We start from the raw sequence: 13,744 nt of genomic DNA, 5'->3' as shown, positions 1-13,744 counted from the left end.
GTTAAGTACCTGGCTCATGGTATCCACCAAGAGGCTCATTACCACTCTTAACACTGTGTCTCCAGTGGAAAGAATACAGGGCCATGTCAAGGGTGGATGAATCCCTAGGTTGGGGAGGGGAACAGATTTTAAACCAGAAACTACAAATTAGGAGCACATTATTAACGGTGAATAGGGCCTCGGAGGAAGTGAGGGTGGCCCTGTTGAAGAGCTGCCGGGCACCTGGCTCAGGTGGGAGGGACCGGTCCTGTCTCAAAGTCTCACCGACTGCATGTTCTTTCCCCCTCTGCACCCCCAGACTCACAGGAAGGGAGAAGAGAGTCGGGGGCTTCGACCTCATGTGGAATGACGGCCCCGTCAGCAGAGAGGAGGGGCCTTCTGACCTATCAGGGATGGGAAACTTTGTGACCAACACACACTTAGGTATGCTGAGCCAGACAGAAAGTGGGTGGGACAGAAACATCATAGGAAGTGTGGGTGGACTGGGGGCAGCTCGGCACAGTGGTGAGATCACGTAAATCCAATCTGCAGCATAGCAGCTGTGTGACTCAGGCAAACGGCTTGCCCTCTCTGTTCTTCATCCATAACATACAGATGAGTAGGGTCTTACAGGGAGTGTGTCCAACCTGCAATCCGGGGACCCTATGAACCAAATGCAGCCAAGGGTAGCAATGACTGTGGCCTAACACAAAACCGTATACTCAAAAGCGTGAGATTTTTCTTCGAGTGTGTGTAATTTTTTGCACAGCTCTTAAGTGTGAGCTTTGCAGACGACAATGCCTGGTTACAGTGTTAAAAGGTTGGACACTCCTGGTAGGACCCTGCCCAGGATGGAGAGAGATTCCTGAGCCATCAGGAAGGGGATTTCAAGACTCAGGTGCAGAACAAATTATCATTAGAAAAGTTAAAGACTGTGGAACTCTGTGATAAAGTTAGGATATAAAATGTGAGAATTTCCCAATTATAGAAATTCACACTCATTGTAGAATATTTGAAAACTAAAGAAGGAAAATTTAAAACACATCCAGACATAACCATCATTAACAATCTGTTGTTTCCTTCCAGTTTTAAAAAATGCATATATTCATATTTTTATAAGTCTGGCACCAGACTGGCATTCGGAGTCCCGCTTTCCGCGTGGCACCCTCCATTCAGGAATACAAAGGCCCTCCCGCGGGCAGCATGTGTTAGCCAGGGCCAGGCTAAACAATTATGTGCATTACCACATCCCATGTGGTCGCTTCTGTGACCACCCCACGGATGAGGAAATGGTCTCCAAAGGTTGCACCCACCGCAGAAGGCTGTTGTCATGGTGACGGGTCAGCCTGAACCCTAGCCCCCAATCCTTACTTCTAGACTCCCCTAGTCCCAGAAGATGAACCCTAACCCAATCCTTACCTCTAGACTCTCCTAGTCCCGGAAGAGTCACAAAGTGGTCACCGCAAGGCTGCAGAACAATTCAGCTCGAGTGTGTGCCAGCGCTTACCAAGCTGATTTCTTATCACTGGATATCTGGCACATTTTCATTTTTTTTCTAAATAACACTGTGGTGAACATCTTCTCCATGAAACCCACTGAAACAATTTCTTTCTAGACCCCTGGAAGTAGAGACAAAGGGACAGACTCACTGGACTAACAGGAAAGGAAGCCAAGCCAGGTCTTTGCCCCTTAGTGAATTCATTATTTTATGTGAATTCCATTGATTTCCAAAGGGGCTTCAGTTTTTGTCTTTCTTCTCTTGTAAGCTGTCCTGGCTTTTTATGATTTCCCTTTTTATTTTTAATGATAGACTACTTTCATGAAGTAACATGAACCAAGTTCTTAAAGGAAATTTACTTTGTGTGTGTGTTGGTTTGGGGGTGGGATTAAGACAGGTGCTCACATAGCCAAGGCTGTTGTTTAACCCACCATGCAGCCAAAATAATCTGAATTTATGATCCTTCTGTCTCTACTCCTGAGTGCCAGGGCCATAGGTTTTCATGCTACCCGGACCCAGGACCTCATGCATGTCAGCAATCACTCCACCAACTGAGCCACACATAGGCCAAGCTGGCCTTGAATTCCCTATGGAGCTAAGGCTGGTCTTGAAGTCCTTTTTAATCCTCCTGCCCCAGTCTACAAAGTACTGGGGTTATAGGCATATGCTACCATGCCTGGTCCCGTTACCTGTTTTCTTTAATTTTTTTGAAACAGAATCTCACTATGCAGTTTTGATGGCCTAAAACTCAATATATAGACCAGGCTGGCCTCAAACTAACAGAAATCCACCTGACCCTGCCTCCAGAGTGCTGGGATTAAATGTGTGTGTGTTGCTATGCCCAGCCTATTCCTGTTTTTCTCTGGGTTGCCTATAATTTTCTCTATTTGTTAATGGTGTTAATGGCCGAAGACACAGCCTGTCCCACCCTGATCCAGCAAATGTACAGTAGTAAATATTTTTCCAAGTTTCTCATTTTTAAAAATTTTGTTATATAATGTTTTTTTAAATTTTATTTTTTTGTGACAGGGTCTCACTATGTAGTTCTGGATGGCCTGAAACTTACTATGTAGACGGGGCTGGCTTTGAATTCGGAAATCTACCTGTTTTTGCCTCCCGAGTGCTGAGTTTCTGTTTTTTTATGACGAGAATTATTTATTTATTTATTTATTTATTTATTTATTTAGACACTTGTTCATGGCTCTGCCGTATCTGCCTTTATGTTTCTGGCTTCCTGAACATCTCAGTTGCACTTTGTTTGGACTTTTGTTTTCTCCTAGCTATTTCTTCCTTCCTTTATCTATTTATTTATTTAATGTGCACTGGTGTTTTGCATATATATATCTGTGTGAGAGTGTTGGATCCCCTAGAACTGGAGTTACAGACAGTTGTGAGCTGCCAAGTGGGTGCTGGGAATTGAACCCAGGTTCTCTGGAAGGGCAATGGGTGCTCTTTCTTAAACATGGAGCCATCTCTCCAACCCTGAGAAATTTTGTATCTTTTAAGGGGTTTCGAGTGATTCGGGATTGGGCTTGGCTGCACACAACAAAATACAACTACTAGTTAAGTAGAAAGGGGCTGACCTAGTCAGGCCTAGCGCCACATATTTGTAAACCCAGCCACTAGGGAGCTGAGGTTGGAGGATCACAAGCTCATGATCCGCCTGCACTAGAGTGGGTTCAAGGCTGGACTAACTTAGTGAACCCCTGTGTCAAGTGGTAGAGGGGTTGCCTAATATTCACAAGACCCTGAAGGTGGGGGGAGGTGGGAGAGAGGTGTCTCGGGCCACGAGTGTTAGTTTTGAGGTGCCTGGGTGACTCCTCCCCTCGATGCCACATCCAGCAGCTTGGCTGAATGCTCATGTTGTCTTCTGGTTACAAATGGTCGCTCCCACAGCAGACACAGACTTTGGAAAATGCAGAGGCTTATGGGAATGAAGATGTGGTTGATTTGCAGGCGCTCAGATAGGCAAAGCAGGTAGAGAACTGTATCTGTAGAAGTCTCTAGAATTACTTTCCGATTTCTAGTCGAGTGTTTGGTGGTAAATGGGGGGAGCTGGCTGAGGAACAGGCAGGGGAAGAAGGCTGATGGAGGACAAGTCAGGAATGTGTTTGGGGAGAGTAGGTGAATGGATCAGCAAAACAAAAACAAACCTGGGACGAGTCTAGAATTCCAAGTAAGGGTTTAGCTGAACCTAAAGATCTGGCACGATGAGTGAGCCAAGCCTTAAAGCAGGTTCCCTGGACCACTTTGTCAAGGATGCACAGGGTGTGATGCTGAAGCCTTGACAGCTGGGACAGCCTGGGAGACAAGCGTGGAACTGGAGTTTCTAAGTGGGAAGCAGGCATCTCCAGATCAGTTCTTGTGGCCATGATGTCAGGTCATTCCAGCAGCACTTATGAGTATCATAAATGTGCCTGGCTAATATTAAAGACTGGTGTTGCCTTCAGAACCAGCTCCGAGACCAAGCAGGGAACAGGTTACCTGGTGAATGTATGGGGAGAGGCAGCCTTTTGGCGAGGACTGCCTAGGACACACTTCCAGGATGCGCTGGGTAAGGGATGAAGTTAGCATCAGGCGCTGCAGACTTTTGTGTGTTTTCATTGACAAGGACAATGTAGTCTAGAGGATCAGCTGAATGTGGCTCTGGCACCACATAACCTGGGATCCACTCTCACTTCTGCTCCTCATGCAACTTGGGGTCACTGACAACCTAAGTCTCCTGGCTACCCACCATCCCTGTGAGGGTTCAACAAGCCATCTGGGCCAGCACAGGAGTGGGCCACCCATGGCCATGAAATTCCTGCTGCCCCCTCCCCATACCAGCTAGTGGGTCTACAGGCCATCCCAACCAACACTTCATGTTCTTTCTAGGCTGCGTCAATGATCGGAAGGAGCAGCTGAGACAGTTGTTCCGATCCCTTCAAGTGCAGAAGAAAGCTCCTGGCTGACCCCAGGCAGGAAGGAGGCCCTGGCAGGTGCCACCCTGGCCTCTCACAACAGGACTCCTCTGGCACAGCATACCTGTTCTTACCTCCCTCCAGCCTGGCAGCTATTTTAATGGAGAGGCAGCCTCTGCTTGCTACTTGGACCAGACACCCTAGACTCCCCACTTTAGCACCACCCCCCATCTCTGAAGCAGGGACAGTCAATCCTTGGGACTGGGGGGGAGGGCTCATCCTTGACAGATTGGTGACCGGGCCCAAGGAGGTCAAGCAGCAAGTCCTGCCTCCCAGAGAGCATGTCTAATAAAGCATAGGCACTGAGGCACTGAGCACTGAGCCTGGTTCTGGATGCCACTGGCATTTTGATGTCTCTTTGGTCACGGTGAAGGGTCCGTTGGGCTAGGAAACTTGTCTTTAAGCTATGATTGCAAAGTAAATGATTTTAGATTGCCCGTTGGAAGCCTGGGAGGGTGCCAAGCCTGTCCTTTGCCATGCCCTGATTCACAAGAACCAGGCCATGTGAAAACCACAAAACTAGAGCTTCCTGTGTCTCAGATGGAAAGAGACCTGGGAAGGCAACACTGCTTAGCCTGGGGCTCTGGGAAATCCCACCTCTCATTTGAGGCTTTGTGATTTAGTAAAGGGACGCTGACAGGCAAGGTCACAAGGAGTCAGGCGCTTGCTCTGCTCAGAGGCCTCCTCCTGGTCTAGATGGCAGTGAGCCTGAGCTGGGAGGCGACTTGCTCCATGGAGAAGGGGACTGGGGGAGGGAGGGGTCAGGTAACTCTACCTACCTTCTGGGCAGTGTTTTCACCTACAAACACAAACCTGAATACCTAGAGCCTGAAGGGAAGTCTGGGAAAGAAACACCAGCAAAGCAAGAAGTGAACCAACTGGCCTTGAACCACCCTGGACATCCTGTTTCCAGAGCCCAGGGGTTTCCCAAACCCATAGCCCCGGGCATGGGCTCTAGGTTCTCAGTTCCAGAATACAGGACTGACAGGCTCTTTGGCCTAGCATCCACCCTGGCAGGCAGGCAGAAGCAGTATTCCAGGAGAGAAACTGTGTGCCAGGCCGACCTACCAGGTGACTGCCATCAAAGTGAATTCTGCTGGGTTTGTATTCTAAGGTTCGAAGCTCATGAAACGGTGGGTACAGTAACACCCTCCCTTTGGCCCGGCAGTTTGTCCTGAGGGGACTACACAGCATTTATAGTCAGTAGGTCACACACTGCTCAGCCCTTGCTTTGCTCGGCCCACTTCACAGTTCAAGAACCTCCATCAGACTGGGCTAAGCCAGCACTTTGCCCTCTGAAGCTGTGGTCTTCTAAGTAGACCCCAGTGCAGACATGCAGCTTGGGCTGGGTCTATCACAGGAATGTCTATAAAACCCAAGGAACAATACAGCAAACACAGGCCAAATTTGCCTTACAATAGGTATTTTTCTTGTTCAACACAGGTTTTTCAATATTCCCAGAAGCTGTCATCAATATTTAAAGTGTTTAGTTTAATTCTAACTTTGTTTGTTTTTTTGTTTTTTTTTTTTTTGAGACAGGGTCTCTCAGCACCCCTCTGGCTGTCCTGTCTCTGCTCTGAGTGCTGGAATTAAAGGCATGCGCCACCACACCTGACTAGTTAATTTTTAAAGACTAGTATTTGAGTGTTTTGCTTGAATGTACATGTGTACACATGCACCTGTGGAAGTCAGAGGTATCAAGTCCCCTAGACCTGGAGTTATGGACGGTCTGAAGCCACCATGTGGCGCTGAGAACTGACCTTGGTCTTCTGAAAGAATGGCGAGTGCTCTTAACCCAGAGCCACCTCTCCAGCCCTTCCTCTTGGAAGAAACCAGCTTGTTCCTGATGTAACTATGGACCAAAATGCAGCAGAGAAGACAGTGGCCTCTACCTGTCTACTCTTGATGCCATGCACTTCAAGGCAAGAGCCACCTCCTTTCTTAAGTAGCCCTCTAATGAAAGGGCTGGGTCCCCGGTGAAGAACTGAGGGAGCTCACAACTCAGTGGTTTGCTCAGTTAATGTTTATTGAACCTCAGGGAACAGAGGCCAGTTTCGCTCTCACACCACACTCACCCTGTGAAGTCAGGCCATCCGGCCAAGCCCTGCTGTCAGAGGCCGCAAAAGATGCTCCACATTGAGTCACACTAGAAAGGACACGGCTTGCCTGCCCTGGGCCAGTACTCTGTAAGGTCTCCCATCTCCAGAGCAACCACACAGGGTGATTGACAGCACCTACTATGGAAAGCCAGCAGGAAAACGGACAGGACTGGAACACTGGGGAAATGTGTCTACCCTGCAGCTGGTGTGGGGCTTCACAGAGAAGCCAACTGTCAATCTCCTGCTTTATTCCACCGTTACACACACACTGCCTGAAAATGCCTCTCCATGCAGAAAGCTGGAATGAAGCCCCCAGTCCGCCCTCTCCCTCCACCCCAGCCACGCCCATCTAAACAGCAGGCTACTGTTGGGAAGTGTCGGCTGCAGCATTCTCACCCCCACACACCTACAGATGGCTGCCAGGTCTGTCAATAGGTCTTGTGTCCACCAAGCTCTGGCAGCCAGGCCCAGCACACAGAACAGGCTAAGGGTTCTCTCTTGTCACAAAGCAGCCATGCAGTACAGAAAAAGATTTGGTACAGAAGCCACATTCCTGATGCCAATCCCTTAAAGAGACAATCCTGTCGTTGTGGGTCTCAAGCAGCAGGGGCCTGGCCATGGGTGCCCCATCCTGCTATTTTGAGTCTCATCCTTTCAAAATGACCTTGAGGGCTTTAAGCTCATCCTGGTTGAGGGGGTTCAGGTTAAAGCCCTTCAGCTCCGGCTTTCCTGTGAGGAGAAGACAGTCATGATCAAACTGGGCCCCTGCTGCCCAACCTACTGCTGACTCTGGAGCCAGGCCCAGGAAAGTAGCTAACACTGCATTAACAGTGCCAGCTCGGCCTGAGAGGTGCAGGGCTGGGCCTCAGATTCTGCAGTGCACAGGCTGACATAAGTCAACACTGCTCCTGGCCAAGAACCAGCAGAGTCATGATCTGCCCACAGACCTGCGATCTGATTTGCTTAAGTTTACCCAAATTTAAGCTCTGACTTCTGACTGAAGCCTTCTGAGTTTCTCCTGTCCTAGCTATGCAAGGTGCCCACACTATGCCAGATGACCCCAGGCAGCTCTTGGTGCCTGGAAAAGGATAAGCCCCACAAGCCTCCGTGGCCTAGCTCTGAGCAGCTGCAGACAACCACGGCCCCCTTGCCCCGCTGAGAGGCTTTCCACACCTGCTCTCTATTCTTTCAATGGTTTCCTCCTGCCCTGCTCCCACCCCTGCAGGCCAATACCTTGGGCCTCAAAGAGGCGGTTGACTTTCACTTTCAATTGGTTCCGGAGTCTTTCTATTTCTTTATCCAGGTGCTCCTGATCTGAAAAAAGTGCAGCAGGCAGACAGGACAAGGTTATATTACAGAGAGGGTCCCCAGTATCCACCTAACACGCTTGACAGCCAAGGCTTGTAGCACACAGGAAGGAAAAGGTGACCTCAAGGACCAGCTGAGAAAGGGCTGAACACCAGAGGGACACTATCTTATCTGCCCAAGTCCCCGAGCTGGCCCAGAATAAGGCCTGGCACTCATATTTATTCAAAGTATGCTAGTTGGCTGGTTGGTGGATGGTCAAGAAACTTTACAACCTAAGTTCCATCAAGGCCCTGTGAAAATGTGACCTAAGTAGCCAAGGGAGAGCCTACTGCTTTAGCATAACCTGGATCTGGTCAGCCATGGTGGATGGGAAGCCAGCCTACCATCACCACAGACTGCACCTGAGAAATGGTGGTACGTCAAAGGGACTCATCAAAGCTCCATCAATCCACCGGGAGGGACAGTCTACTCAGTGAGCCCACTGCCTAGCCTCATTTCCCGATGAGGAAGTCTTGACTAGCCACGCTTCATGGCCTTGGTAATGGTTTTTATTTCTCACTGTAAATAAGAAAGTGTCCTATGAACTTGTTCAGTCTAAATTGATTTGGGAAAAACCTGATGACTTCCTAGAACCCCCATAAATACCAGACAACATTTGTGGGTCAGCAGGACCCAAATCCTGAACTCAGGCAGTGACCCAATTTTCAGCTGCATAGTCTCTGGTCCATTACCCAAGCACAGTAACCTTTAAATTTTAAAAATAACTTGAAAAATGTATTACTATTATTGTGTGTGGGTGTTTAGCTTGAATGTATGCTTATACACCATGGCATGCCTGATGCTCACAGAAGCCAAAACAGAGTGTTGGATCCCCTGGAATTGAAGTCACACCAGTTGTGAGCCACTATGTAGGTGACTGGAACTGAGCCTGGGCCCTCTGAAAGAGCAGCCAGTGCTCTTAACATGAGCCATCTCAACTGCAGGGACATGAAACACGACAGTTCATTCAGGAACTGGGCAGATGGCTCAGTCAGTCAGGGCTTGCTCACCAAGTGCAAAGGACGAGTTTGAATCTGCAGCACCCATGTTAAAGGCCAGGCATGAACTGGGCAGTGGTGGCATACAAATTCCAGCACTTGGGAGACAGAGGCAGACAGATCTCTGAGTTCAAGGCCAGCTTGAGCTACAAAGTGAGTTCCAGGACAGTCAGGATTGTTACACAGAGAAACCCTGTCTCAAACTGTGCCATCTCCACCAAAACAAACAAACAAACACAGCCAGGTGTGGCTGAACATGCCTGTAACCCAGCAGCCCTAGAGGACGGAGACAAGCATATCCAGAGAGCTTGCTGGCCAACCAGCCTAGCCTAAGAGGTTGGGAGACCCCACTTCAAGACAGTAAGGTGTTGAACAATAAGGGAAGACATCGTGTTCTGACATCTGCCCATACATACCACAGTGTAACACACACACACACACACACACACACACACACACACACGTTCAAGCAAACGCTCACATATCCAGGCCCTTTTACAGCTATGGATGGCCTTGACCAATAAGGTTTTGGCAGAGTGACTTTACTTTAAAACAGAAAGCAAAGACCTCACATGAAATAAGTCCTTCGCCTTTCCCCAGCCTTGTATACAGCTATAAAGCCTGTAACATACAGAGATGCTAAATGACCAGGGGACTACACTACAGGGCCACTTTCGAGCATCTGAGAAGCTGTTTTTGTTGTTGCTGACTATTCTGTGTGAATGTATGAACGTGGCTGGAGCACAGGGGTCAGCTGGAGTTGGTTCCTCCTCCTACCACACGGGCCCTGAAGTGAACTCCGGGCATCATCGGGCACATTTACCCGCTGAGCCATCTCACCAGCAAGCTTGGTTTTCTTTCCTTCCTTTGGACTTTTTAATGAGGAAAACAGAATGGGATTTTAAGCCCCATTTGTCAAACTTTTGTAACTCAACCGACTTCTCACTATAAACAATAATGCTAGACATTATCTCAGCTTCCCAACTGTGCTGAGTAGATGCCCATTTACAACTCCACAGCACAGCTGCCTCTCAGACTGCCAAAGCATGACTCTCAGAGCCGGGTCATGGCTGTGAGAGCAGAAGGCAGCATGTCCTTGACCGTCCCCAGGACAGCTTACCTCTCTGGATCATTTCCTTTGTTTTAGGATGAGGCATTTTGATGAACATGTTCCCAAAGCAAACCATCACATCTTCTGAAATAGCAAACAGACATTTCTTCAACATGTTTTGTTTCTTCTTTCTGAAGCACTGACTGTCAGGTATTGTTTAGATGCTAAGAACACAGCAGAACAAGACAAGTCCTGCCCTTGTGGAACTCAGAGAAAAGGTGGGGAATTAAACAGCTGTTTTCCACACACCACTAAGAACTACTATAAAGAACAATCTGTTTAAGAGTGACGGGAAACGTCAGAGAGTACGAGGCCTCTTTGCAGCTGTGACATCCAGGCAGAGAACTGAGGAAAGGGAGGACATCGCCCCTAGACACCTGGGAAGAGAGAGCCAGGCAGAGGAATGGCAACAGCCGGAGTTGGCAGTGCTTTGGTTTTAGGAACAACCAAGAGCCCCGTGAGTCAATGAGTCGGCGGGAGTAGGGGCTAATAGGGTGGAGTTTGTGTGGGGCTGGGTCCTGTGCAGTCTTGCAGGACAACTCTGGGCTTTACTCTGGTGAGACAAGCAGCCAGTGCTCTTCGTTATGGAATGAACGCTGCCCATCTTTCTGGAACTGCCTCATGTTGTCCCCTGCTTGCTCACATCGTCACAGCCACAGCCACCTGGCTGCATCTAAGGAGCCCCATTTCCTCCCTCCTAGACAGTCTCCACACCCACTCACGGCCAATTCCATCTTTGGCTTTCTCACAATCTTCAGCTACGTGTTTATGCTGCCTTTCCTCATGTGAACAGAAGGGCAGAACTGTCACTGCTTTTATGTGCTGTGAGCACTCAGTATCTGCCATCAGTGAGTGATAAGCTAATGGCCTGCCACTGAAGTGAGCAGCTAAAATCCTGAGTCACAGCATATGTCTGACCTGCCACGATTGCTTGCTCTTCTCCACAAGCTGTTTGAGTTTCCTGTGAGGCTGAGTCACGCAGTCCCAGCCTCCTGCCTGGTCTCTACCAGGGACAATAAAGGCCTTCAGAAGAGAACTGAACCAGATTCCAGGGCTTCAGTGAGGATGCCACAACTTACCAGAGACGCTCAGGTCCTTCTGTAGGGCCCTCAAGCCTTCTCGGTTCTGATTCCTCTTGGTGTCCAAGTCCACAATCTGAAAACAGAAACAGGTAAGAACTCAGCTGAACCTCCTGCTCCAACCTGAAGAGATAAGGTGTCATGCCTGGCTAACTCCCAATGTCCTGCCAACATGGACAGACTCAAGTGAGACTGTGCTTCTTCACCCACTCAGCTGCCAGCCCCTCAGCTTGTACAGGAGCCTCCTTCCTCTGGAGCAGGTGCGAGGAAAAAGTTTACCAATTAGGAATCATTTGGATCATCCATTCAAACTTGAGCATGCACCCGGGCCACCAGGGAGTTGAGTGTCTCCTCTGGACAGTGATTATTGACAGGCTATTGTTGGTAATTCTGACAGTCTCACCAGACAGCCAACCATACTGAACTGGAACAGTTATGGAGGATGCCACCATGACAGCTACTCAGGAGGTGACTCTGGGGCTGGGGTACACAGGAATCCTGGGGCTTGTGGGCCACCATAGACCACAAGGAGTAATTAATTACAACAGCTTTCGGAGACCATCGCCACAGTATATTTCTCACCCCAGTCGTCCAAACCCAGATTATCTGGATAACTAAACAAGTGATTCTCAACCTGTGGGTCTCGATCCTTGGGCTGGAACTACCCTTTCACAGGGGTCGCCTAAGACCATTGGAAAACACAGATATTTATCTTACAATTAATAACAAGGGCAAAATTGCAGTTACAAAGAAGCAACAAAAGTAATTTCATGGTGTGGTGGGGGGGGGGGTCACCACAACATGAGGAACTGTGTTAAAGGGTCGCATAATTAGGAAGGTTGAGAACCTGTGTTTTAAATGGTTCTTTGTACGCTAAGGAAGCAGGCAGAGAAAACTTCCGTCACCCTACTGCCCAGCCAAATGCCGCTCGGGTCTAGGCAACCTAATTCAGGATGAGGATCAGGATTGCGTTTGGAAACCGGTATCGGGGAAGCCGCCTGCAGAGGGTAAAGATCCGGGGGAGCGGTAGGGGCAGGGTGAAAGGAAGGCGACTGCCCAGCGGAGGAGGCGCTCGCTCCCGTACGGAGCTAGCCGCCGCCGAGTCTCTCACCTGCCGCTTGTCCGACAGCACCGCCTCGGCCAGTTCTTCCACTTCGACCAGGTACCTCAGCACCCGCTCCGCTTCGGGGGACAGCATAGCTATACGCAGTTCCGAGATCTCTCTCAACACTCTCTCAACGCCACTCCGCTCCTTCCGCGCACGCGCCGCGCTGAGGACTTCCGGCGCGCCTGCGCGGTAAAAAGAGCACCGCCTTTGAGGGGTGGCGCATGCGCAGCAGCGGGGCGCCAGAGGGGTGGGTCTAGCTTTGGGAGGGGGACAGGAGCGCCCCCTCAGTCTCTGACGGAGCAGCGCAGTGTTCTGCTTCTTTCCTCTCCCTTCCTTTAAAGGGTTCTTGAGCACCCCCACATTGTGCCAGGTTGGGTGTCGAGAACGCATAAACATCCCGACGAATAAAACATCCCGATATTTTATTTAGAAACGTCATCACAGTGGGAAACAACGAACACTGACGGCAAAATAATTTACATATTATAGATGTTAGAGATAAAAGCTTTGGAGACACAGAAATCCTAAGTCTTGTTTAACGACACCAAGAAACCGAGTGCGGCAGAGAGACGTCGATTTAACTGGTGATGCTTTCGGCTTCCAGTTTGTAAATAATGGGTGATAGGAATCCCCCCCCCCCTTTCTCTCCGACAGATGGAAAGGAAACGGTAATCATTTAAAACTTCATCTGGCCGCTGCGTTTATTGAAGCCAATGTGAGACCCACAGAAGGAGCTGAAAACTGTCCAGGGTGAGCGGATGAAGTGTCAGTAAGAGCTGAAGCGTGAATTAGGCTCAAAGTCTTCCCGAGGAGGTAGCAAAACCAGAGGGGGTCCTCCAACCTCTTATTGCACAGTTGCAAAGCTGGGGGCTCAAAGGTGAAGCCCAGTGCCCTTGTGCTTTGCCGTGTGTGCTACTGGAACTGACCCAGTGCCTCCCACACACTCAGCTCTACAACTGAGCTGTATCCCAGCTCGTTTTCTTTAGTGTGGGCGTAGGTGTTGTGTATGTTTGTGGTGCACACATGTAAACGTGGGGGTACCTGTGCCCATTGCGGAGGCCCAGAGTAGGGTATCAGGTGTCTTCCTGTCATTCTCCATCTTACTGTCTTGAAACAGGGCCTCTCATTGAACCACCAGCTCATTTTTGGGCTAGGCTGGCTAGCCAGCGAGTTCTCTGGATCTACCCAATGCTGAGGTAACAGGCCCACACAGCAGGTGCTTAGGATTCGAACCCCATCCTCATTCTTTCAAAGTGAACGCTCTTACTCACTGAGCCACCCCCGCCCCAGCCCTCTGGCCCAGCTCTGCTGTTCACTTTTTTAGTCTCCCTTATTGACTCCCGGAAACAGGCCTTTAATACTCCATCTCACTTGAATCTCAGGGTCACGTTTATATAGACGGGATCATTACTGTTTAGCTTACGGCTGCAGGCTGCGGCTGGGAGGAGGGCAGGTCATACAGATCTGGGTCGGGGGCACGATCTGGTCTCCACCACACAGCTGTCTTTGAGCATTCTCCAGCTGTGGCTCATGGAGCCCAGAAGCACCTCCACTTTGCCTGACTC

At 49.5% G+C, this 13,744-nt stretch overlaps 2 protein-coding genes across 5 annotated transcripts in view; one reads left to right on the top strand and one right to left on the bottom strand.

Moving 5' to 3' along the window:
- Ttll9 (tubulin tyrosine ligase like 9) overlaps positions 1–4,958 on the top strand; it is a 37,055-nt gene extending 32,097 nt beyond the window's left edge. Inside the window, exons 12-13 of one of the 3 annotated variants that reach the window (XM_050151344.1) lie at positions 299–423; positions 4,352–4,958. In XM_050151344.1, coding sequence (XP_050007301.1) covers positions 299–423; positions 4,352–4,428 — 202 coding nt within the window. In that variant the 3' untranslated portion in view covers positions 4,429–4,958. The remainder of the gene's footprint in view (positions 1–298; positions 424–4,351) is intronic. The other 2 variants (XM_050151345.1, XM_050151343.1) reach the window with 2 other exon arrangements.
- Positions 4,959–6,441: 1,483 nt separating this feature from the next.
- On the bottom strand, positions 6,442–12,359 carry Pdrg1 (p53 and DNA damage regulated 1). 2 transcript variants are annotated; one of them, XM_050151253.1, is made up of 5 exons: positions 12,183–12,355; positions 11,072–11,147; positions 10,002–10,076; positions 7,770–7,850; positions 6,442–7,265 (listed from the first exon to the last, which is right to left on the bottom strand). In XM_050151253.1, the coding sequence occupies exons 1-5, from the start codon at positions 12,267–12,269 to the stop codon at positions 7,183–7,185; spliced, it is 402 nt and encodes a 133-aa protein (XP_050007210.1). In that variant the 5' UTR covers positions 12,270–12,355; the 3' UTR covers positions 6,442–7,182. The 2 variants fall into 2 exon arrangements, with proteins under 2 accessions (XP_050007210.1, XP_050007211.1); XM_050151254.1 differs by lacking the exon at positions 10,002–10,076 and having other exon boundaries at positions 12,183–12,359.
- Positions 12,360–13,744: the final 1,385 nt, after the last annotated feature.

This window comes from Alexandromys fortis, unplaced genomic scaffold (genome assembly GCF_014885135.2).
Source record: "Alexandromys fortis isolate MF-2015 unplaced genomic scaffold, M_Fortis_MF-2015_v1.1 scaffold_27, whole genome shotgun sequence".
Taxonomy (NCBI): domain Eukaryota; kingdom Metazoa; phylum Chordata; class Mammalia; order Rodentia; family Cricetidae; genus Alexandromys; species Alexandromys fortis.
This window is presented reverse-complemented; position numbering and strand designations above follow the sequence as displayed.

What these genes read in the sequence shown, in the direction of transcription:
- Pdrg1 (XM_050151253.1), bottom strand. Translation starts at nt 12,269, where the DNA reads ATGCTGTCCCCCGAAGCGGAGCGGGTGCTGAGGTACCTGGTCGAAGTG. An exon ending in TGCTGTCGGACAAGCGGCAG is followed by an intron (nt 11,148 to 12,182) that starts GTGAGAGACTCG and finishes TTCTGTTTTCAG; the next exon opens with ATTGTGGACTTGGACACCAA. An exon ending in CCGCCTCTTTGAGGCCCAAG is followed by an intron (nt 7,266 to 7,769) that starts GTATTGGCCTGC and finishes TTCTCCTCACAG; the next exon opens with GAAAGCCGGAGCTGAAGGGC.